The 26027-nt window shown below is 35.9% G+C and overlaps 1 protein-coding gene across 2 annotated transcripts in view; it reads right to left on the reverse strand.

Moving 5' to 3' along the window:
* LOC108716928 (collagen alpha-1(XIX) chain) overlaps nt 1-26027 on the reverse strand; it is a 343423-nt gene that overhangs the window by 180998 nt on the left and 136398 nt on the right. For both annotated transcript variants that reach the window (XM_041563150.1, XM_041563151.1), the window contains exons 14-17: nt 24041-24094; nt 21735-21770; nt 17233-17262; nt 15750-15803 (exon numbers count right to left, since the gene is read on the reverse strand). In XM_041563150.1, the coding sequence (XP_041419084.1) occupies nt 15750-15803; nt 17233-17262; nt 21735-21770; nt 24041-24094 (174 nt within the window). The remainder of the gene's footprint in view (nt 1-15749; nt 15804-17232; nt 17263-21734; nt 21771-24040; nt 24095-26027) is intronic.

Here is a 26027-nt window from a genome sequence, read left to right on the forward strand (position 1 = left end):
GAAATCCACAGATCTACACATCAATTAATTTCAGAAGCATGCACCATCATTAACCTCTATAACGTCTTAATCTCTACCATAGATAAAATGAATAAAAGTCTTAAAAAAGCCATCATTCTTTGATATGCTTAATTTATTTGATTCCTTTTTAAAACTATGCCTCTTAAATAGATAACAACATGCAATTTCTTTGAGGCAGATCCTATGGCTTCAACTGAAAGATCTATCTTGCCAGTTTTCCATCTTTGTTGGGAGGTGTAACACGTTGGTTGGCATTGTAGCACAATAGTGTTAATTGTCTCTTCAGAATAACATGATACTAATATAAGCATAAATGATTTATATTTACAATGAATGTGTTCTGTGATGGTTATAATAAATATAATTATTTTTAACTGTATAGTGTAGGCTCCAACATAATTCAAATCCAATGGAACAGTCACAAGGAGACTTTGCATTTCAGACAAACCATACAAATTGACCAATGTAGTGATGTTTACAATCAACTTTTGTTAAAATCACTCTTATTAGGAGATTTATTTCAATATCAATGACTAACGAGAAACTATTAATTTATAAAAATCATATGCTTTGCAGTAGCTACAGTAAGTGCTGAAATCTAAGCTGCTCACAGATAAAATGAAAGAAGAAATATGAAAAAGAAATGGTTTCATGTTGTGTGAGTTCACAATATTATAATTGTTATTTTTCATGGTTTTCCTACAGCTTAGTTCTACAGAACAATGTCAACAGTTAAACTGTGAAGTAACCAGTGAACTCATGAAATGCAGATTTAGTATTATAAGCAACAATGTGAGAGATCACACACTGGAAAATAAAACAAGCTACTAACAGAAGTGAAATATGTCATATTTAATGAATATATTTCAGAAAAAATGACTCACCTTCCTGAATAAAGCATAATGAAGTCATTGTTGATTCACACAATAGTTCTGATTTTAATAATGAGTAGAAAATGTACAGATGAAGCCACTTGGATTTGTGAGTTAAATGCGTCATGATTTGGGATTAACTGAAGAAACTGTGTTATCTAAAGTCATCTCAACTCATTTAATACATTTAACCTTTTCATTAGCATACCAAAGCACCATTGTTCACAACGGTGAATTCTTTAAATATATGGGATGTTGTGACGCAATTTTCTGTGTTAAATGGGATAAGTGGGATATTTGGGTTTAGTTATTCTGTGTCAAACACACAAACCAAAGTGGCTTCATCTGTATATGAAAAAATGTTCTGCTCAGAAGATAAATGCAACCAAGCGACTAAATTACATGACCACATTTTAATTGGGTTGAACAAAGAGAAAAAAACTGAAAAGACTATTAAGACTGCGGATGCCTTACTTATATTTATGGTACTTAAAAGCAAAAAAATTATATAAATGTTTTATATATATATATATATATATATATATATATATATATATATATATATATATATATATATATATATATATATATATCAATTGAAGATGGACCAGCACTCCGTTTTCTTTATCAAAAGTGTTTATTCAATACACTGTGAATAAACACTTTTGATAAAGAAAACGGAGTGCTGGTCCATCTTCAATTGATACATATCCTTTTGACCGAGCACCCGGCAAGGAACTACAGAGGATAGAGTGCAGGTGTCTCATATTGAACTATATATATATATATATATATATATATATATATATATCCAGTTGGAAGTATTCACCCATCTAGCCATTGCTATTAATAAATCGCAGAGTTTAATCAGGCCAGGAAATAAAGGGAAATCAAAATATATGCTGTTCATTATTTGGTATAAGGACATTGCCAATATTTTTTTTCATAACCGGAGAAGCTCACTTTGTTTCCCAAAGTGTGGGAATAGTGATCCTGGAGCAGATACCCCTAAAAGCACACTTGAAGGTCTGTTAGATTTGGGTGAAATGTAATTGGGCCAAATAATCGGTTTAATGTGTCCTATCAAGCAGCAGCTTAGTGCAATTTTTTGAGCTGCTTCTTAAATCTTATATGTCTGTCCATTATGGTTTTAGAAATACTGTATAATTATGTCCTTCTCCAAGGAAAGCATACAGTAAGTTATCTCTCAGGGTTTACAGAAATAAGTTGTTAGTGTATACATCTAGCTCTATGACTGGGGTTCCTGGACTGATTTTTTTAAAATACTGAACATTCAAAAGTGGATCTCCTGGATTGATGAGATATGCCTTATTTGCATGAAATAATAATACTATGTGTGAGGAACTAAAGCCTTTTTTTAACACAATGACTTCATTTCAGGGGCTCAAAAGTAATTGGAAAATTAAAAAACTAAAACTAAAATGCTTATTTCTAATACTTGGTTAAAACCCCTTTGCTGGCAATGACAGCCTGAAGTCTTGAACTCATGGACATCACCAGATTCTGGGTTTCCTCCTTTTTAATGTTCTGCCAGGCCTTTACTGCATCAGCTTTCAGTTGCTGTTTGTTTGTGGGCCTTTCTGTCTGAAGTTTAGTTTTCAACAAGTGGAATGCATGCTCAATTGGGTTCAGATTAGGTGACTGTCTTGGTCATTCAAGAATATTCCACTTTTTTGCTTTATTAAACTCATGGCTTGCTTTGGCTGTATGTTTTGGGTCACTGTCCATCTGTATTATGAAACGCCTCCCAATCAATTTGACTGCATTTAGCTGGATTTGAGCAGACCGTATGTCTCTGAACACCCCAGAATTCATTTGGCTGCTTCTGTTCTGTGTCACATCATCGATAAACACTAGTGTCCCAGTGCCGCTGGCAGCCATACATGCCCAAACCATTACACTGCCTCCGCCATGTTTTATAGATGATGTGGTTTGCTTTGGATCATGAGCTGTTCCATGCCTTCTCCACACATTTTTCTTGCCATCATTCTGGTAGAGGTTGATCTTGGTTTCATCTGTCCAAAGAATGTTTTTCCAGAACTGTGTTGGCTTTTTTTTTTTTTTTAGCAAAGTCCAATCTAGCATTTATATTCTTGAGGCTTATGAGTGGCTTGCACCTTGCAGTGCACCCTCTGTATTTACTTTCATGCAGTCTTCTCTTTATGAATATGGATACACCTACCTCCTGAAGAGTGTTGTTCACTTGTTTTGGCTGATGTGATTACCATGAAAATGATTTTGCGATCATCCACCACCGTTTTTTTCTGTGGACGTCCAGGTCTTTTTGCATTGATGAGTTCACCAGTGCTTTCTTTCTTTCTCAGGATGTACCAAACTGTAGATTTTGCGACTCCTAATATTGTAGCAATTTCTCAGATGGGTTTTTTCTGTTTTTGCAGCTTAAAGGATGGCTTGTTTCACCTGCATGGAGAGCTCCTTTGACTGCATGTTGTCTGTTCACAGCAAAACCTTCCACATACAAACACCCCTCCTCAAATCAACTCCAGGGCTTTTATCTGCTTAATTGATAATGACATAACAAAGGAATTGCCCACACCTGCCCATGAAATAGCCTTTGAGCATATTGTCTAATCACTTTTGAGCCCCTGAAATGAAGTGATTGTGTTCCTCACATTTTTATTCAATCTTTTTGTTCAACCCATTGAATTATAGCTGAAAGTATGCAGTTCAACTGCATCTGAGTTGTTTCGTTTAAGATTTATTGTGGTAATGTACAGAACCAAAATTAGAAAAAAGTTGTCTCTGTGCAAATATTTATGGACCTAACTATATGTGTCACCACCAGAGAGTGGCAAAGAACTGTTATAAGTATTGTTCAAGGTTTGGACCTTCATGTCCTCCATGGTTCTGAGTGCTTTATATAGTTTTTTTATACATTTTATTAATAAAGATGTTATCCTGTAGTCCTTTATAGTTGGACTCATTAAATCTAGGGAACAAAATCATGCCTATAGCAGCGAGATGGACTATTCATTATATGAGATATATGGACATATTTAGGCTGATGCAATAAGTTCAATGTATAAAATATAACATTTTTAACCATATTCATTTTTAGGGTTTAGTTCTCCTTTAACTAAATATTGACCTTTTGCATCTCTTACCTTGGACCACCATTTCGTGATGGTATCTTTGCTGCCTAAGAGATCACCTGACTAAAAACTACTGCAGCTATAACTGTAACAGGAAGAAGTGTGGACGCAAAAGACATAGTGGGTTATTAACTAAACTCCGAATGCAAAAATCCCAAAAAATTCATGATTTTTTTTATAAAATTGAACTTTTAAAAAATCAGAAATTTTTCAGAATTTATTAAACCCAGAGGATGGGAAAAGTCTGAATCTGAAAATCCGTCAACTCAGACCTGTCAAGTTTGCATAAAAGTCAACGGGAGAAGTCCCAATGATTTTTTGATGTGCGCTGGGTTTTTGGCAATACCCCAGAGTTCTCGGGCAAAAGTCAGAGTTTTCGGGTGAAAAATCAAAAAAAATCGTGAAAAATGGATGAAAAATCCAAAAAAGTAGTGAAATTCAGATTTTTCACAATTTTTTCCCATAAACAAAATTTTCAGGAAAGTGTATTAATAAATAAGCCCAAAAAACCCGTGGGGATTTGGTCGGAGTTTTCTTTCAGAAAATATTGAGATAAATTTGGACTTTGATAAATAACCCCCATAACTCTGTCTGTTAATTGGCTCAGGTGACATAACATGTTTGGATTGTTTGTGTGAGCCGTGAATCCTAGGATCCCAAAGGGCAGCCCTTATTTATTAAAATGGCAATTTTCTATTTATGATTACAGTGGTGTGGCAAGTCCAAGATTTCCTACTAAAGTGATCACATTTTGATAATTTATGTGACTATAATAACCTGGGAGATATCTCGGCAGAACACCTTTTAATAATACTAAATAGAATACTTCTGAAAAAGCCATCTCTGAATAATAGTTGTTTTAATATTTTGGGTTAACTGACCAAACTAATGAATATACTGTATATATATTTATATCTTTATATACATAGACACATCTACTACTGCACATGTGTACGTGTTAAAGGAGTGGTTTACCTTAAGTTAACGTTTAATATATTATAGAATGGCCAATTCTAAGCAACTTTTCATTTGGTCTTCATTATTTATTTTTCATAGCCATTTTTAATTATTTGCTTTGTTCTTTGGATTTTCATTGGACTTTTGTACTTTGGACCTTAGCAACTAGAAATTGCAAACTGGAGACCTGAATAAAATGCTAAATAACTCCGAAACCACAAAATAAATATAAAATGAGAACCAAAATATCACTCTCTACGTCATACTAAAAGTTAACTTAAAGGCAAACAACCACTTTAAGGCTAAAACATATGAACAAAGAATTTTAGCTGAGCAAGCTTATAATGTCATGTTGAAAATGTATAAAAAATAAAGTAAATAATAGGTGAAAATGGGTTAAAGGCACAAATATGATCTGCAATATGTTTTCTGCGTTTTTATAATTTTGCCATGTATTCCACTTTCATTTTGTTAAATGCATCAGTGCCACAATAAAAGGAAATACACTGTGGTTCTATAAAAGACATAATTCATGTAATATCATGTGTCCTTGAAAAGACCTACTCCATGCTATTACATATTTATTGCCTAGTTTTAATACATAATTAATCTTCATACAAATAAAACACCTGTGCTGCTCAAGGGAGCAGTGAGGGGTCTCAATGAGGCCCATTACGTTGATATTCCCTTCCCACTGTTCATGTTATTACTGTAGATAATACATGTGCATTTGTATGTTAAATTTGCTATAGACAACAGGTATAAATAATAGCTGCAAAGATGTACCCTGCAAAGGTAATGATACAAATGCATATAGAACTGCAATATTGATCTAAACTGATCTTTGATCCACAGTTACACTCATATCCATGACATTAGCTTGAAATTGCTGTTAAAATTATTTTTCACTTTGCGTTTAATGCTGCAGGCATCCTGTTATTACAGTGCTTTTCATACTTTGCAGCAATTGGGTTGCTGTTGTGGTCAATTTTGATGACTGAAATAAAAGGCAAAGACAGTCACTATGAGATTCAAATAAAACTGAGTATACTACAAATATATATATATATGTATATAGATATATATATAAATGTCGAAAGAAAAAAGATGCACACCAGGGTTTGTGTACAAAAGATTAAAAATCCATATTTATTAAATTACATTAAAAAATTCGGCCAACGTTTCGGTCTGCTCCTAAGACCTTTATCAAGACCCTGGGTCTTGATAAAGGTCTTAGGAGCAGACCGAAACGTTGGCCGAATTTTTTAATGTAATTTAATAAATATGGATTTTTAATCTTTTGTACACAAACCCTGGTGTGCATCTTTTTTCTTTCGACATTTGGATAATTTTGCCCTTGAAGATAGCACCCAGGTATCAACTCAGAATCATGCATTACGGTGTGCGTTAAGAACTTCTGGACTATAGATATATATATATATATATATATATATATATATATATATATATATATATATATATATTCGAATTTAAATTTTTACAGCAATTTGAGTTTTTTTTAATTATTTTGAGAGTTTGTAGACCCATTTAGATTGAAAGTTTTTAAAAATTAAGCAAACATTTGGTAAAATTTCAGGTTTATTCAAATTTAAAAAAAACTCTAAGACATTTGATTTTTGATAAATAGGCCTCTTATGAGACAAGTACGGTTGCAGGGCTGCTAAATTGGCAACAGTCAGTTGTGCAATAAAGCCTATATATTAAAGTTATTTGAGTCAGCATGTGTTCCTTGCACTTCTATACAGCTGATTGGCCCTTCTTTCCTTCTCTTCTGAATTACAGTTGTACCTGTTGGGGCAGGGGAAACCAGGGGCTATCACTACCTCTGAACTAGGTGGTAGCTTCAGGGTTCCCACAGCAGCCTGCATCAATTGATTGTGCCAAAAAAAAAAGCATGTCACTCTCCAGGGGAATGCCAGAAACCACAAGTGCTCTTCACAATTCTTGACACACTGTGAATAATTATACAAGTCACATATCCCCCTGGTGACCTAAATTATGCTGAAATCATAGGGGGAAATGCTGCATTGTGGTTAAATACATGGTGCTTGCACACAAAATTGCACTTGTTGTCATGCAATTAATGTACTAAATGTTGGAACATTCTGTAGAATGACAGAATTTTGGGTTTACATTTCCTTTAAAACATTATTGAAATGCTTCTATTAAAATGATAAATGGGCAGTGAAGTGGTGTTTGATTGAGATCATGATATACTTCTGCAGAAAAATGGCACTGCAACGTCCCTAAACACTTTACCTAATGCAGGACCAGTAACCGCAAAAAACAATAAAGAGCGTGGTGATTTTGTAGCACCAGGGCAGGGGGACAAAGTACTTGAAATCTTCCCACATTCACTTAAAATAAGAGAAATACAAATTAATCCCCATATATAATAAATGGCACTTGTTTGCGCAGTAGCAGTAACCAATAGAAGCCAATAAGATGTTTAAACAGGTGACCAGTGCATTCTACCTGCTGATGGTTTACTGCCCCTGGGCAAACCTTTATTACATAACCCCATAAAAATTACCATTGCCAATAGTAATTCTAAAATCAGGTGCTGCATAGCCATGGGAGCAACAAGTTAAAGAGGGCAATAGGACACATGTTTATATAACAGGATCATAAAGGGCAACTCCTTTAGTCTAGAGGAGCAGAACTTTTATTTGAAGCAGTGTAGTTGTTTTTTTTACGGTGAGATCAGTGGGGTTGTGGAATGCCCTGTTAGTTATGATTCTGTTAATGGATAATATCCAAGGCTATTGGGATCTTGAGAAAATTTCAATGAATTTCCAAAAATTAAGCATGTCTGAGTCCAGTCTATATAAAATGTAAGACTTACAATAACTTCACATAATTATACAATTGCATAAAAATGGCAGTAGGTTTCTATGATCAGTTGCACATTTTAATCTCCCTATTTTTAATAGGACAGCTTTGCGTTGCCTAATTTACTTTTTTGTGTTTTCTGAATTAATACCATTGATTAATATTTTGAATGCTGACTTTTTAACACACCAAGCTTTTGCTTTTTAATTTCGAACTTTGTTGCCATAGCAACATTGGAATATCTGAAATTATTCAAACGCTTGCTTTTTATTATTCATCGTCAAAATGGAGCTCTAACTTTGAATGTACTGACAATAAACCAGATGACAATTTTTTTGCAGTCCACCTCTTCTTTGTAATTTTTCCCAGCCATGACTCGTTAATTATCCCATACTTTGTCCCAGTAGAATATTGAGCCCTTTTCTGGATTTAATTTCAGCCTACTTATGACTAACAGCGAGTAACAGTTTCTATTTCTGCAGCTGTTATTCTTGGTGTTTCTCCTAAAGCATACTCCATTTTATATTATTGATTAGGTTTCCACAGCTTATCTTAAATAGGACAAGAATCCTTAATGCACAATGGAAATGTTCATAATCATGACCCAAATATATTGCACGTACTGTGCTGGGATCATTTTAATGCACTATAAAGATAACACTTTTGTATACTGAAATCTAGTTGTTGTTCTAATTCAATGGCATTGAAACATCATAGCAAATTATTTTCAAGGTTGGTATGAATACAATTCCAACTTAAAGGGGTTGTTCACCTTCCAAACACTTTTTTCAATTCAGTTTTTTTAGATTTTTCCCGAGAAATAAAGACTTATTTCAATTACTTTCCATTATTTATTTTTTTACTGTTTTTCCAAAATCTCAGTTTAAAGTTAAATGTCCCTGTCCCTGGTGTTTCAGTATGGCAGCTCAGTAATTCAGTTGCAGACTCTAAACTGTTACAATTTTGCAACATTGAGTTCATACAATTCTCAGCAGCATCTCTGCAGTATTAGCAACTATTGTATCAATTCTAACAGCTGCCTGTAATGAAACCCAGAGATTCTGCTCAGCAGGGACAAAGATAAGAAATGTATCAACTAAATGTATCAATTTAGAACAGTTTACAGGGTTGGCGAGCCCCCTCCCAGAGCTGCTTTAGACGGTGAAAAATGACTCTTTACACTTCAATATTAGAAAAACGGTCACACATAGAAAATAGAAAGTCATTAGAAATAGTTGTTATTTCTGGCGATCTATCTCAAAACAACTATTTGTATGAAGGTGAACCACCCTTTTAAAGGGGCAGTATACCGCATTTAAAACATTAATTCAATGAAAAGGGCTTGTACTAAAGATACTTATTTAATTAGGAAATAAATAATTCATATATTCAGGCAGCAAGAAAATTATAGCTGTCACGAATCGTCACCCTAAATCCAGGACCAAGCTAAGCTCTCTGATCTTGCTCTCACTTCTGCCTATAACCGCCGTCTTTCACCTCGGGAGGAGCCCTTGGCTAATTGGATGCCGCATGGTCTTATTTGAGAGAGGAGCAAAGCTAACGGTTCTTGACGAGCAAAGGGGCACAATCGTCTCACCAGGATACTGGAATGGAAGAACACCTCAGGAGGGCAGGCCAGACAACACAGCGTGGAACAGGCAGGCCGGGGCCAGCTCAAGCAGATTAGAATCGTCCAACAGACCGGAATCGGATTGGAGAGTGAAGCATAGTCAGTGGACAGGCAATTGGTCAGGATTGGAGAAATCAGAGTAGTCACAGCAGGCAAGGTTCAGGATAGGAGAGATTAGAGTAGTCACAGGCAGGCAAGGGTCAATACACAGAAGATCAAGTGGAGTCACAAAGATTTAAGCACCCAGGAACAATCAAATAGAATCTATAACGGGCAATGAGTTTAATACTGATATCCCTTTAAATAGTTTAAAATTTGCACCGTTCATCATCACGCATGCGCGTAAAACCAGCAAAACCAGCCGCGTGCATTAGGGAAGCTGGCACACAAGGGAAGAGGATGCACGTGGCGGGCGTCCCCTCCTGAGCCGTGGCAGGGGACCCCGCCGCCCACTAGACCACCAGGGTAAGTGGGGTTGTATATTACAATAGTCTAAGAAGCGGTGTAAACAACTATTGTAATCACTATGTTTTTACAAGATCTTTTAAGTGATTCCTCCTTTTTCAGTCAGCTACTCGGTCACCTGGTTTGAATACACAGGATAAAAAATACTGTATGTTGGGTTCAGAGGGGGATATGTTGTGTGTTGGAATACACTGCATAAATAGGCCCTGAGCCGAGTTTGCATGCTCAGTAGATTGAAAAGCCAAACGTACAAGTAAAAAGTAAGCTTTTCACTTTACTGGGCAAGCACCCGGCCACAGAGTAGTATAAAAAAGTGAAAGAAAATTGCAACATGGTGCTACTAGACACAAGAAATACAGGCCTTATCATTATGTTCTGACACACATCCAACATTATCTGGCATGATGGTATAGGGGTAAATCTCCTGGTATGCTGTTTTCAATGCTAGGGTTCAGTTATACCTAAGGCTGCTTTTTTGCAAAATTATGGAAAGGCCTCTCATAGTCTCCCTTTTATCCAAATAATCCAAATTTAATATACAATTAATCCATATTGGAAGCAAAACCAGACTATTGAGTTTATTTAATGTTTCCGTGATTTTCTAGTAGACTTAAGGTATAAAGATCCAAATTAGTAAAATCTCGTTCTGTGTTATCACCATGTATGCAAAAGCAAAAAAAAAAAACAGCTTTAGACTGGAATGAACCTTGGAACTTAGCATTGAAAGTGGCAAGCCAGGAGCAAAAACCCACACTGGAATGTGATTGCATTGGTGATCACATGACAGTGGTACCACAGCTCTTCCTTTCCCCACTATGAACCAGCATTTTCCCAGAAAAGCAGTTGTGGCATAGTGGAAAGGAGTTTCTCTAACATGGTAGGGCAATGTATGCCTTAACTGCAATGTCTTGACTCTCACTATGGTGAAATTTCGCCATTTCACAAATGTTCTCACCATTTTGCAAATTTTTCCATGAAGCAAAAAGCAATGAGCAGTTTTGCTCATCGCTGCTGGTAACTAAGAAAAGAAAAATAAAATGCAAATGAAATCATACAAAATACTACCTTTGGCAGAGGCATCACATATTAGAGATGTATAATACACTTTTAGCTGTCAGGTTTCTTTTTAAAGGAGAACTAAAGCCTAACTAAAGACATAGGCTAGAAATGTTGTACATTATGTTTTGTGGTTCTATACAAGCACAATGCAACCACAGCCCTTTAGCAGTAAAGATCTGTGCCTCCAGAGATGCCCCAGTAGCTCTCCATCTTCTTTTCTGCTGATTCACTGCACATGCTCTATGCTGCTGTCACTTACTGAGCTTAGGGACCCACTCCCAATATACTGTAGATACAGAACAGAAAGCTGATTAGTACTTAATACAGATAATTACTACGTATCAGCATAGAAACTAGTGCAGCTAGCATCAGTCCACTGAACCTTTGAGTGTCGTAACACTTGCCAAGATGGTGACCCCCTGTGACAAGTTTGAAGTCCTGAATCATTGCTGCTATTGACAAGCTGAAACTTTATACTGTGCAATAAGTTCAGTTTGTAAAATATGGCAATTTTAACCATATTCATTTTTAGGGTTTAGTTCTCCTTTAAGAATTGACCTTAGCTGTGCTGATAGAAGTAGTGAAACATGCCTGATTTTACCAGGGGTTGCCCACATCTCTGTCATGCTTTCACATACACACCTCACACAATTTATCTTTATATTACACTAATTTGATAAATAAGGATTTATGAAGCAATGCTGCTTTGCTATTTGTTAACGGTGACTAATTTTTAAACTTCATGTAATTGCCAATTTGGTTTTGTAAAATGTGACACATAAAAGGTACAATGTTTGCATCAAGTTTGGCCCTTGATAAATTATTTTAATACCTCAACAGATGTTGTGTGGGTAGTACCAACATGAATAGGTAAACATATGTATACAAACTGCTGAGAAATGTCTTCATTAGTGCTAGATTAATATGCACAACTCACATCCCTTTGTGAAATCAACTGAAGAAAGACCTTAATGTTAATTGCAATTAATTCAATTCCATCCAGTGTAAATTGCACTCATGATAGCGTAATTTTGCCTGGGTGTCAACATCAATAAAGGTGGTAGTAGTAGTTGTTGTAAGAAGTTGCATTCACAGGTCTTAAGGTGAATAAAGTAAAAATATTTTATCAACGCCCTCAGTGGCGCAACTAACGTTTCGGCTGACTCCTCAGCCGAGAAAGGCTGAGAATGGTTAAAGGGTTCAGCCGAAGCATTGGTTGCACCACAGAGGGCGTTGATAACAAAATATTTTTACTTTATTCACCTTAAGACCTGTGAGTGCGACTTCTTACAACTACTATACATACACAGGTATATATCAAACTAAAAGGCCGCTTATTCCATGATCAAATAAAAATCAGTTGGGTGCATATAGGTGTGTGGCTTGTATCATATACTAGACACATTACCCTAGCACTCCACTATTTAGCTTTAAAAGAAAACTAGAATAAAGTCTTTAATTAACCCTCGATGGAGAGTCAGTGTAGCGGAGCTCACGGGTGCCATATTCACCACTTTGGGAATCTTCGTGTCCCTTCGGCAATTTCGGAGGCTGACACCGCATGCGCAGTTGTTCGGGACTGGAAATTGCAACAACTGTGCATGAGCTGATACACCGTTAACTTACTGAAGACTCCCGGCATTTACAGGTATTAACACCTGTGCAGGGGGGAAACAGGGAGGGGGGACTAAGAAGGGTAGGGGTTTTCATTAGTTTGGGGGTTTAGTTCTCCTTTAAATGGTTGCAGTTGGGAGAGTCCACATTAACAAAGGGTGAAGTCACCTCCCCATTGTTTTTATTTTAATTGTTATTAAGTCACCTCCCCATTGTTTTTATTTTAATTGTTATGTCTAAATGTAGTTATCTGTATTGTTATTATTTAGACATTATGTTATGTACTACGTTACAAATACTTTACATCGCTGAACTGAACCTATGTAAGAAGATCTTGCTACCATGTATTGTTCATATTTAATATATTGTGTTTTAACATAAGCACCAATAAAAATATTGAAAAAAAGAAAGAAAAAATCATGCCACCATTTTGTGGCAATTAAATGTTAAGCCTCCATTAACATACTGTGCAATAAAAGGCACTAAGTTTGTCCAGGAGCAATATTCCATACCAACCAATTAGCAAATAGAATAAACCCTTGCCCTATCCACCCCCTCCACTGCTCCCTCCATTGGCCCCCCTTCAAACAATCCCTGCAGCATGCTTTCTTCTCAGAAGTTTCCCTTCTATAAATCTGCAGAGTTGCACAGAGGAGTTCAAAGGTGTCATCTTCTGTCAGTCTTCTAATCCTCTTCTGTCATTGGCGATACGGGCCTTGCGGGAGCATGCACAGTAGAAGCTTATTCAGGACACAGGTTAAACTGTGCATGCTCCTCCAACTACCGTGTCACCACTCTATAGAAGAGTATCAGAAGCAGACAAAAAATGGTGCCTTTGAACTCTACTGTGCAACTCTGCAGATTTATAGCAGGTCAAGTTACAGGGAGACTCCTGAAAGGAATACATACTGTGGGGGAAAGAGCTTGGAGGGGGTTGGAGGGGGCAAGGGTTTAGTTCTCCTTAAAAAAAATGTATAGTTTGTTGCAAATGAGCAATAGCCTATATCACAAAATGAAGTCTAATTGCTCACAGCAGAACACATTCTGATGAAGTGCACATTTAAGAAACCAAAAAAGCTTTAAGAAAAGTTAAAAATGATTATATAGTAGGAGACTGTCCCTGACAGCTAAATGTAATACCTCTGGATTCTCCAGTTTAATATTTAGTAATTCTTCCTCTATCTAATAATCTGTTATTAGAATGTATTGAATTTTTAAGAGGGGTTGTTAATTCACGTGTACGTGTTTCAAAAAACTATTACAGGATCTGATTGGGTTATGAAGGAAGTATAGTCAGTGGATGATAAAGAATCCTGATGCTGGCTATTTTAACAATGTCTTATTATTTCTTAATATCCATAATTGCTCTTTTTATTCTTTTTGCCAGCAATTGTGTTTCCTGCATAACAGCAGACTTTAAAATTTTGAGTGTGGAGAAATACATGAGCAACAGTGTGGGGAAACATTTTAGATCTAACTGTGAGCAACTAAAAGCTATCTGTTAATGGATTTTACATCCATTTATATCTGATATGATCCTATCAATTTCTAAATAGTCAAAGACACAGAAATGTTACCTATTCCCATGGGTGCTTTGCTATTAAAGAGACATGACAGATTCCTAATAGAAGGCGAATAGATCAAACTGATTCACCTTCTGTGTCATTTCTTATTCATATATTCTCTATATTTGAAACTTTCAGTTAAATACAACCACACTTACCTTTCATTCAAAAATGCTTCAACCATTAAAAAACAAGTTGTTTGAAAAAAAACAGGTACTGGTATAATAGACAGTTTATACTGCAATATCGTAAACTCAAGGAACAAATTAAGCAGATGGCTACACATTTGCTTCTGTTCATTTTTGCTATGATGATAAATTGAGTGTTTCCCTTCTATTTCAAGGTCTCATCCAATCAATCTATTAGGAGATCATTTAATACTACTTTCCAGGAGTCTATTTCAGCCTGTCATAATTTTAATTTTGTATATACTGCATGTGATTAAATTTGTGCTATAAAAGACCCACGGGAGAATGCATCTGCTTTACTGAAACCTGAACAAATGTCATCCCAAGCTCCCCAATGTTATTAATGGGGAGATTGTTAGTGTTTTCAATTTTTCATCTGCAAATTTGTAATAATAATACACTTATATAGCTAGAGTTAATGGAATATGAACAGACTTACTGCTGGCATAGGTTTTTCAGACATGAAATTTAAACTGCTATCTGGTTACTAGGTCATAATTAGCTTAGCAACTATGCAGCAGTTTAGACGTGAATAGAAGAGGACAGTTTAACATCGATGACAATACCTTCCTCCTCTGCAAAGTTAGGTTGTAAAAGTGAGGTTTTTTTTTAATAAAATGCATTGCAATATATTATGAAACAAATTGTGCACCATGACTAATTTTGCTAAATGCTCATCAGTTTTTATTTTTTTCTGAGATACATAAGAAGTGATTAATTTTCTTGTACTTACACCCAAAGCAATAGTAAGTGAGCCCTTATATCTCCCCCCTCTTTCCCATCTGTGGTCACACAGACACTTCCCAGCTGGTTAATATCAAATGGTTACCTCCTTCCATTAACTCAAATGGGAGTTAAATGGGAAAATGAGTCAAATGGGAAAAAACACTACTGCTGCTTTTCAGCCTGAAAACCCTATACATTCACACTGTAGGGTGTTTTCAGCCACCTTTCAGCCACATTTAAAGTGATATGTGTACGTTCTGCCAAAATATCTGCAGTCCTAGGCTTGGGTCTACATGACTTTTCCAAAATGTGAGGTTTGGGAGGTTTGTTGACTTTCAGCAAGAAAATAATATTTGAGTATATATGGACAAGTAATTAACAAATGTATTTATAGTATACTAGTATTTATTCTCATACAGCACACTTATTATGCACCATGAAGGTTCTTACAAATGCTATATATATTACAGGTGCCACTATCCAACATTAGGAAGGCAACTTATATAGACTACAGTCTTCTACTAAATGCCTATATCCTATCTATGTAGAAAGTTTCAGACAAACATTCAGGACTAATGTTCTTAACATAAAACAAACATGAAAAATACAGTAATACAAAATAGTTTAAGTCAAGTCCCTAGAAAATAAAATGCCTGTGAACTCACCCTTTGACCTTCATTCCCTGGGGGACCTTGAAGACCTTCTGGACCAATAGATCCCTAAAATGATAATGAAAAGAACCCATGAAATCCATATATTTTCTACCATTTGTTCCTGCTGTATAAAAAGTGTTTTTATGCTTTCTATCGTTATGGCACTGTTAATGTTATAGTTAAACTTTCCAGACACTTGTGCTTTATTATTTACTTAAGCCTTATCTAAAGGAAAACACACTTTTGATATCTAAAGTACATTTTTCATACCTTTCAACTCGGGGGGGGGGGGGGAATGATTGTCAGCAATCTGAGGTAATCTGAAATAATACTGAAACCACATGAGGTTTCAGTAACTGACTGCTTGAGCCTGGAGGCTTGAGCAATAATAAATCAGCTCCTAAATTAACTTCCACAAAATTGGGCACTGGATTATTTAAATAAAATAAGACTTTAATGAATACTGTTAACCAAGGATATACAGTAAGTTCTACGGGACCTCCTTCCCACTATGTCTCTTACCACATAGCACTTAAGCTCTTTGTCCTGATATGATTCTGTATATATTTATTATGTGATTTGTCCTCCCTGTGTATACGGGATAAGTAGTATTAAAAAATTATTATGGGAAACCACATTATGGCCAAAAGTATATGGACACTCTTATTCCAAATCCAGGGTTATTAATTTGGTCCTTCCTTTGCTAATGAACCAGCCCTAATAGTCTTCTGGGGAGAAGTTCCATTACGTGGTGGAACATTGTTGGTAGGATTTGCTCCTACTTCAAAGTTGTGCACTGATGTTGGCTGATCAGACCTGTCTCGTGCGTGTTTCAATTCATGCAACAGGTGTTCAGTTGGATTGCTCTGCGATCTGTGCAGGCCAGTCCATTTCACATCTTTGCAAAAAAATAATTTGTGCATACTTTTTTTATTCTGGTCAAAGAGAAATGGGGCAAACCCAAAACTGCTGCCACAAAGTAGGAAGCATGGAATCGTCAATAAAGGATGTCATTGTATCATGTTGTAGTACCTATGTCAGTAATGATTTAACCAACCAATGAATTGAAGTGTCCACACACTTTTGGCTGTATAGTGGTTATTGTGCCTACCTAACTTTCATTTAGAGTCCTCTGTGTATATTGTGCAGCTTTAGATGAACTATCGTTGCAATCATGACTTTTATTGATTTGCTTTTGACTTCAATTGCTGCTCACAGTAAATATTTTTCTTTTTATTCACTTCGCTGAGTGAATTGTGTCATTTTCAGCATATAACTCTAATTACCAATTATCTTTTTACTCATTAATTTAGCTGTATCTATTTTACATCAGTTGAGCATATTACTCTCTAATTAGTTTTCCTGGCCTCATAGGTATGGAGGGTTACTCCTCTACTTTCTCTTTTTTCTTTTATGTTGTTGAAGGTTATGGGTGTGTTTTGCAAGTGTTTCTTGTGCATCTGCCCTCTGCACTCTTTACTGTGCATTTACTTACCTTATCTCCTTTTATGCCACCAGCTACAATCTAAAAGTAAGAATAAAAAAAGAATTATTTCAGAACAGGCACTGACCCTTTATATACAGTTTTAACATATATTATACAGTATTCTCCTAGAAGTGTTGTAATAAATAATGATGAATCTTTATGGAAGAACCCCCCATACACAACTGGCTGCAGCCCATGGGGTATATTTATCAAAGAGTGAAGTAAGAGATCACCACAGTCCTCTAGAGTGAAATTCCCCCACTCACCGTTCATTTCTATGGGATTTTTAAAAGAGTATTTATCAAAGTGAAAGTTCATCCTTTGATTAATATGCCTTTCAAAATCCCATAGAAATGAACGGAGAGTGGTGGAATTTCACTCTAGCAGACTCTTTAATAAATATACCCCATGTGTGTTGGATAAGGGTGTTCAAGTTACAGTTAATTTAATGGAGTTAAAGAAAGGTTTAGGTGCAATGAACAGGCATTTGTTCACATTCTGATTTGGTTGCAAAACCTGTAAATATACCATGAACAATAAAACTAAAACATTGTCATCTCAGAATATCTCTGTGTGTATGCATTATTGGTAATTAACATTAGTTAAAACTATTTTTTCTCCTAAACTACAGTTCTGTATTCAGTTTTTAAATTTCACCCTTCCCTTCCACCCCTTGCCTCTGTCCCATTGTGCTGTATCTTCTTCTCACCTGTCTTCCTGAGGCAATTTAAAAATCAGATGCAGCAGCATCTCTATAACAATAACTGAATAATGAGTAGTTTGATCTGTCCCTGCAGAGCAATTAAAACTCTGTGGCAGATCTGTGCATTGAGCCCAAGCAATCTTTGCCTTAATTAACTCCAGGATTGTCTGAGATTACTCTCTACAGAAAATTCTATGGACAGAAATTTTCAACATGGGCCTGAAATTAAAGAGTAGTTTAAATTCCTTTAGTTTAATCAATACTTATCTATATGAGAAAATTAATACATTTCAAAATGTCAGTAGAAGTTTACAAAACAGGGTAAGCAGTAACAATATTTACTGCATAATGAAAGAAAATTTCAAAACGTTTTTTTTTTCATGTGTTTGACCTGAATTGGACCTACAATGAAATCTCTGGTAGGAAATTATCAGTTGATGGATGGTACTAAAGATTGGAAGGTCTGGGAGGAGGGGATAAAAACAGATGCAGAGGTATCAGATGGGATTTTATGTTGTTACATCTGTTGCACAAAAAACACATGATATATTAAGTCCTGAATTTGAATGTGTAAAGCTTCTAGCTTTCTTAAATATATATACATATATATATATATATATATATATATAGAGAGAGAGAGAGAGAGAGAGAGAGCGAGAGAGAGAGAGAGAGAGAGAAAGAGAGAGACTGTAAATGTGTCATAACGCTGTATTTATCCACCTAATGAATAGGACTTTGTCTGCATTCACAAAGGGTAGCTGAGCTTACTATTTCTTCTCACCAGTCATGTTTTCTCTATCATACTGGCTTGTTATATCACACACTATAAATAGCAGCTTTTTATACCTTTTCAAATCTAATTTTATATATATATATATATATGGTTTCTTTGATATTACTTTCTGCAGCTTTTTATTTCTTTTCTTAGAAGATCAACACTCAGGGAGATGGTGTTAACAGAAATCCTTGGCTGGAGGTCTCTTGTGTGCTGACCTGTTTCTAGGCACTGAGGCAATGACTTTGTGTAAGAGTACTGGTTCACATACAGTGTATGTGACAAAATGTCACATGTGATGGATTCCAGTTTAGCTGCTAGCCATATAAACCATTCATTGGCCCTATACCTGTCACTAATCTGATGGTATATTAAAGAAAAATTTGCCAAAATTTCTGATAAAATCTATTCTCTGCATTTCTCCTTTAAGTATATTAGAACTGAGTTAGCATGTGTAACACATAACCCGTATTGGTGTTTTATAGCTTGAATTTTTGACAATAAAAAACAACCAACTGAGAGAATGTGATAAAGGGTATGTAGAGAAGATTTGCATAACAATCCCATTTTCAATGTAATATTCTTCATTGAACTGTTATCACATCTGGATTTTTAACTTTACATAGTTCATTTTTCAAGGCCTGCTTGAAAGGGATAGCTGTTTTGGAGTAAAAATAATTATTTTCTTCGTAGTTTTTTTTATATACACTGTTCACTGGTGCAAGTCATAAAGGGGTGGTTCATCTTTAACTTTAATTTTTAGTATGTTATAGATTGGCTAATTCTAAGCAACTTTCCAACTGGCCTTCAATTTTTTAATTTTTAATGTTTTTAAATTATTTGCCTTAGTCTTCTGAACCTTTGTAAATTTCAAATGGGGGTCACTGACCCCCAGAAAGGTTGTGGGTTCACAGATCCTATATTAAAGTTGTGCAAACACGAAATTGTTCACATAATGGAACACTGTTTACATTCCGCACATTTGTCTGTTAACAACTTTATTACATTCCCCATATATTCCTTGCAACAAACAGGAACAATATAGATTTTGATGCATTTGTACAGATGAAACAATTAGTAAAACTGCTATACATCAGGTATTTTGGCAATTCTTGAACACAATACTTTTCAATCATATGAAACATAAGGACGACTTAGATACCTTCAAAATGTCAATGATATCAACCAATCCCTATGTTATACTACCCTTAGTCTTTGAGCAAAGTTTTGAAGAGTTTTAGTGAGAGTTCTGACCATTTCAGACTCCCTTTAGTCTTAAACTCTATAATACTTTTGGTTTCACTTGAATGGATTATGTGATGATTTTTATGATGTTTTTATTTCTAAATTATTCTGTTTATATTGCAAATACAGTAAAACCTCAATTTTACATCCCCTGATATTAAGTTTCCCCTCATTTTACATTGTTGTTTTGTGGTCCCACCTATATATTATGCATAATACATTTCCTAGATTTTACATTTCCCTGGATTTTACACCATTTACATTTCCCTGGATTTTACACCATTTTTTCTGGTCCCCTGAAAAATGTAAATTGGGGGTTCTATTGTAATTCACTCATACCATATAAAATGTCATTCCTGAACCAATAAGTGTATTTTTTTAGGTGCTCTAGTTTTCTGTTCCTTGTAGCCAGTTCTTGGAATTTTATTGTTGATATCTTGTTCTAGCATTCTGATCTTAGCCTTCGCTGTCCTTTCCCAATCTTTTGAATTCACCATCTCTGATCTTCACCCACAATTTCTTTGTCCATTTTCCCTCCCTGACTATTGGCCACTCTGTGTCTTGTTTTCACTTGTGCCTGCTTTCTTCATGTTCTACCAGCTCTGACTTTCGCATGCTCATAGGGTGGCTATTTTAGAACATCATTGCTAGAAATTCAAGTGTGCCATACTATATAAAATTAGTTGTACCTGTGCTGTGCCTCACTTTTAAAGTCTGTCCTCACAGAAACCTTCACTCACACCTGCGCCCTCCTCCCTCAGTTATTCATCATCCTCCTTCAGTTTTCAGCTGCCCTCCTACATTAATCTTTTTGCTAGAATCCCTCCTAGTGTGTGATTTCAACCACAGAAATGTAATAACTTCCTTATTCAAAAACAACTCCAATGCTAAATGTAATTAGTCCAGGTCTCTATCTTGGGACTGGCCATATTTTGTATAGGGGTTTTGATAAAGACAAAAGCCCTATTACATTGCTTTACACTGGGGAAGATTTTCTGGAAATGCTAACAGAGATGGCAGAGAGAAGAGGAATGAAGGAGGAAAGTGTATAACTGATGGAAGATGAAGGTTGAAGGGAGGATGATTGAAGGTTGAGGGCAGATACCTGAGGGAGATTGGCTGAGGCAGGATATGGAATGACTGTGGGAGGAGCACGGAAGTGTAGATTTCTATGAGCATTGACTATGAAAGTCAGGGAGAGTGAAGGTAGGACTACCATTTTCTGTAAAAGACTAAGCCAATCTGTTGCCTCCTCACAGCAAAGATTACTAGGGGATCACTTGGAGTACTTGTGTTTCTAGTGAGAATGCCATAAAATGGCCACTGTATGCTCAGCCTGTTTTGTGACCTTTGTCTGCGCTGTCCTGTCCAATTATCCCTTTGTGACCTTACCCTACTCCATCCTTGTCCTGCCTACCTACTCTATTCTTGCCTTTGTCATTATGTCCCGGCATCCTTTGCAGCCCAATTGATTCAGAGTTCTTGTCCCTTTGCTTATTTCAAATAATTAAGATTGCCTTATAGTGTGTGCAAACTATAAAGCAAAGTATTATATAATAATTTTAAAATCCAAAAACCATTTGCTCTGGTGTAACTCTTGTGTTTCTTCATACACACCTGAACTTCCTCTCCAGACTGCCATTCCACACTGCCCACTCCCATTGCCACCTCCTGCCTTAAGTACTAGTAATTTATTGGATAATATGTTTGCACATACAAATTGGACTTTATAAATACACCTACACCTACATATATAATCACCAGGTTAGAATTATTGGAAATACTCACTGGTAATGCAGCTAGCCCTGGTGGTCCACTTTCCCCCTTAGAAATAAAAAAAAGCCATACAATTAATAAAACACAAATACTTTTTGATAATGCATTGTAGTTTAATGCCCATGCTTTGTTATTATTTATAGCTAGATGCTATTTTAATACACAGTTCACATACTTGAGTTACTCCACTTAGAATTCCATAAAAGATAGAAAAGAATATCCTCTATTTAATTTTTACAGTTATTCCTACATATCCAGGCACATATTTACAAGGCTCGTTTGGTAACCTAAGATGCAGTTTTTTTTCTTTTAAAAAGCACAAAGTACTTGAGTATACTTTTAACCTATGATCTTTTGCAGGCTGTGGCACAGCCTACTGTAGGGCAAGGAAGCAAGGACCACATGTTGGCAGTAGGTAAAGTGAATAAACAAGGAGAATAATGAAGATGAGTTATGAGAAAATTGTGGCTCTATGATCTAAGAATTCTGGTGGACGCCTGGCATCCCAGTCCCACGCTGTATATTTGCCCATGGCCTGCATGCACGTTGCCTCTCTCCTCAAAGTCTCACCAATTTTCATAACATTTACCACGCAGATGAAATTTTTGCTTCACCAGTATCTGGCACAATATTTTAGAAAATAAGATATGGGGGTCCGTTTACTAAAGTGCGTTAAAAATATTCGCACAATATATAGACAGAATTTTCGCCAAATATGTTATCGCCAGTTTACTAACCTGCGGTAAATATAAATTTGCGAATTTTCTTGCGCAAGAATAATTGTTCGCCAGTTATCGCATTTGCTGAAAATAACGCTACGTACACATTAACGCATGGTTTACTAAACAGCGAAATGTGCTAAAGACAAAATTAACGCCAGAATATTCGCAAACTTTTACCGCCACATATGAAGTGGCGTAAAAGTATTTTTTCTGCCAGAAAATTCTCAAGGGGCAGGAAATATCCCATAATAATGTTTTTTTTTTACCCATCATTCTTTGCTGACAGGAGAGAGATCTGTAGCTATTGCTGACAGGATGTTTTGGCTTCTGCTTCTATCTGGTGCAACAGCAGCAGTTTCAGCTCAGAGTCGTATTATTGGCAGTGGCATCACAGTCCAAGGATTCGTCAGCCTCTACACTTTTTGGTTTCATTGGGATTGGCTACATTAAACTGTGCATTTCTATGAAGCAAAGAGATTGACTGGTATCATTTCCTATGATTCTATTGGCAGAAGAGTTTATATGATGCAGACATGTTTGATTGGTATTACTCTGGTGATGTTGTTGGATGGTATAATCATCAGTCAATAAAGTTTATAAGTTTTGAAGATGCATTTCTGGCCATAAATGTCACAGTAAAAATTGCCATAATAACCGCCATAAAACAAGACTATTTTATAGCATAAATATTCGCAAAAACGTAATTTTTCGCCAGAAAATTCGCAACTCGCTAAAATTACCGCTAACGTAAGCTGGTTCCTTAACGTAGTTACCGCAAGTGATCGCAATGACTTCTGAGCGCATCGCTCTTTAGTAAACTTAGTCGCTGCGAATATTCTGGCGTAAAAATATTCTCAGCGATAACATGCGGAAACTTAAAGTCAGATTTACCGCACTTTAGTAAACGGACCCCTTAATGTGTAAGGATATAAAGGTTTTGCATGATAAAAAATGTACAAAAACATTTATGTGTACCCTTAATAGAACCAAATTATTTGAAAGACTTGAAATGTTCATTGATGGAAAATAACCTAGTGTGTAATAGACAAAAGCTGCAAAATACAATGCAGTGGTCAGGATCTGAATTTCATCTACTATGACCCTGGACACAAATGCTAGAGCACTAAGGTGCTGAAAAATGGCACCCTGTTGTGCTCTGTACCTAGCAACGGACTGCAAATCTAGCACAAGGTGCAGAGTACATATCATTAATACAGGGAGCACAGTATTCATGTGCCAAATGCAAACCTGTTTTTTGCACTATGCACCCTGCCATGCACTCTGAAAATGACCCTATTGTCCTGCATTTTATCAGCAATTTTTCCTTTTTTATTAGCTTCCCTTATGTGAAAACATCTCAGTATACAACAAGATAATGCTGCACAATGCAAACCTAATTTATTCTTTACTGGATTATATCCCAAATCCGTACTTATATAATAACCATTAGCGAATGGTTTACAAACCAAAAAAATCTTTACAAACTGGTAAATACCAGTGTGGCTAATATTTCTGTTCTGTCTTCCCTCCTTAAAAAATGCTTTCCCTAGAGGGAATATATTTTGACACGATCAATTACTTTATTTCACTTAATACCTTTTCTCCCTTGGGGCCAATTGAACCGTGAATGCCTGGTTTGCCATCCAAGCCCTGTACAGAGAAAGCAAAAAAAGATATTTATAATTAGAAACAGCATGCATTACTTCTGAGTTATTAACAACGTTATAATAATGAAAACAACATAGTTGTTCAGTACCCTCAAATATTCATTCTACAGATCACAGTAAGTGGAAATACAGAGACAGGCTGGCACTAAAATGATAAGCAACATCTGTGCATTGGTGGGTGCAGAACATTAAATCAGCTAGTGTTCTAAATACTAAATATCTGTGCAACTTCACTTCTTGCTAAAATTACATTAATTTACCATCTGGAAGAAGCATCATTTAGAGTTATGAGATTTTAAATACCCACTTGAATTAAATTAGTGACTGAATAAATAGTACTGATTTAGCTGTTAGTTGGCCTTTAACAAGCTCACACAATGCTTCATGAATTAAATTGGAATTTTAACTTCCTTTGTTGACATAAAAATGCTTTAATTTTATCCCTGAAATTGAAAGGCACATTAAGTTCTCCAAACTCTTACCATTATCTATCAAATAAGCAATTTTAATACTGCATTGTGGCATAAGGAGTGCTTCTGAGATGTTTTGTTTTGACAAATTAGGAGTTTGTGTGGCTGAAGTATCTTGAGTACAAATGTTAGATATTCTGCCAATGGAAATTTTAGTTTAGTTTGTGGCAACAACAAGAGTTTTATTTATTTTTTTTCAATTAAGAAACCATTTATTTCAAAGTTTGATATAATAATGACCTCTTATCTAACAAAGGGGCATTTTTTAGCAGCTTTCATTTCTATTTCCTTGTGATGCTGTCATTTAAAATGAACTCAGTAAAAATGATGCTTGATGCCAACGTTATTAATAGGGAAAAATCGGAAAAAATAGAGGAAGGCCTAGTAGTTAGTGATGGGCGAATTTATTCGCCAGGCGCGAATTTGCGCGATTTGCCGCCAGCCAATAAATTTGCGAAACGCCCCCGAAAATTCGCGGCAAAAATTTGTCGCGTAACGGACGTAAAGAACGGGCGCCGTCGTTGAAAAACGGGCGCCGGCGTCAAAAGCGAGACGCCAGCGCCGTTTTGCGAATTTCGCGCGAAATGGCGAATGGCGCAAATTCGCCCATCACTACTAGTAGTCACCGACCTTCTCCCGAATGTGAAGATATACAGTTGGTGGGGATTTCCCATCAGAAATTATTATAATTTGCTACTTTAATTGCTACTTTTTTACATTCCAAATATTTGTCATTCTACTGTAACAACAATGCCCTTTAAACTTCCAGGGCCGCATAAAGGAATCTTTTCCCATGTTGCCAAAAACTAGTATTTGCAACTGAAAATATTCATGAAGAGCTCTATATGTTATAATAGATGTATGTATTTGTGGGAAGTTCTGCATTTTGTCATCTGATGATTTTTTCATGAAACTGTGACAAAAATTTGCTGCAAAAAAACTTATGCAGAGAAAAAAGCAAGAAAAAAGCACACTAAGGGGCCGATTTACTAACTTCGAGTGAAGGATTCGAAGTAAAAAAACTTTGAATTTCGAAGTGTTTTTTGGGCTACTTCGAATGGGCTACTACGACCTTCGACTACGACTTCGAATCGAACTATTCAAACTAAAAATCGTTCGACCATTCGAACATTCGATAGTCGAAGTACTGTCTCTTTAAGAAAAAACTTCGACCCCCTAGTTCGCCATCTAAAAGCTACTAAACTCAATGTTAGCCTATGGGGAAGGTCCCCATAGGCTTGGCTAACTTTTTTTGATCGAAGGATATTCCTTCGATCGTTGGATTAAAATCCTTCGAATCGTTCGATTCAAAGGATTTTATCGTTCCATCAAAGGAATAATCCTTCGATCGCACTATTTGGGCAGATTTACTAAGGTTCAAATTTGAATTCAAATTTTCAAGTTGGTTTTTTGGGCAAATTCGAGTTTAAAACCTCTAATTCAAAT

The sequence above is a fragment of the Xenopus laevis genome, chromosome 5L (assembly GCF_017654675.1).
Source record: "Xenopus laevis strain J_2021 chromosome 5L, Xenopus_laevis_v10.1, whole genome shotgun sequence".
Taxonomy (NCBI): Eukaryota; Metazoa; Chordata; class Amphibia; order Anura; family Pipidae; genus Xenopus; species Xenopus laevis.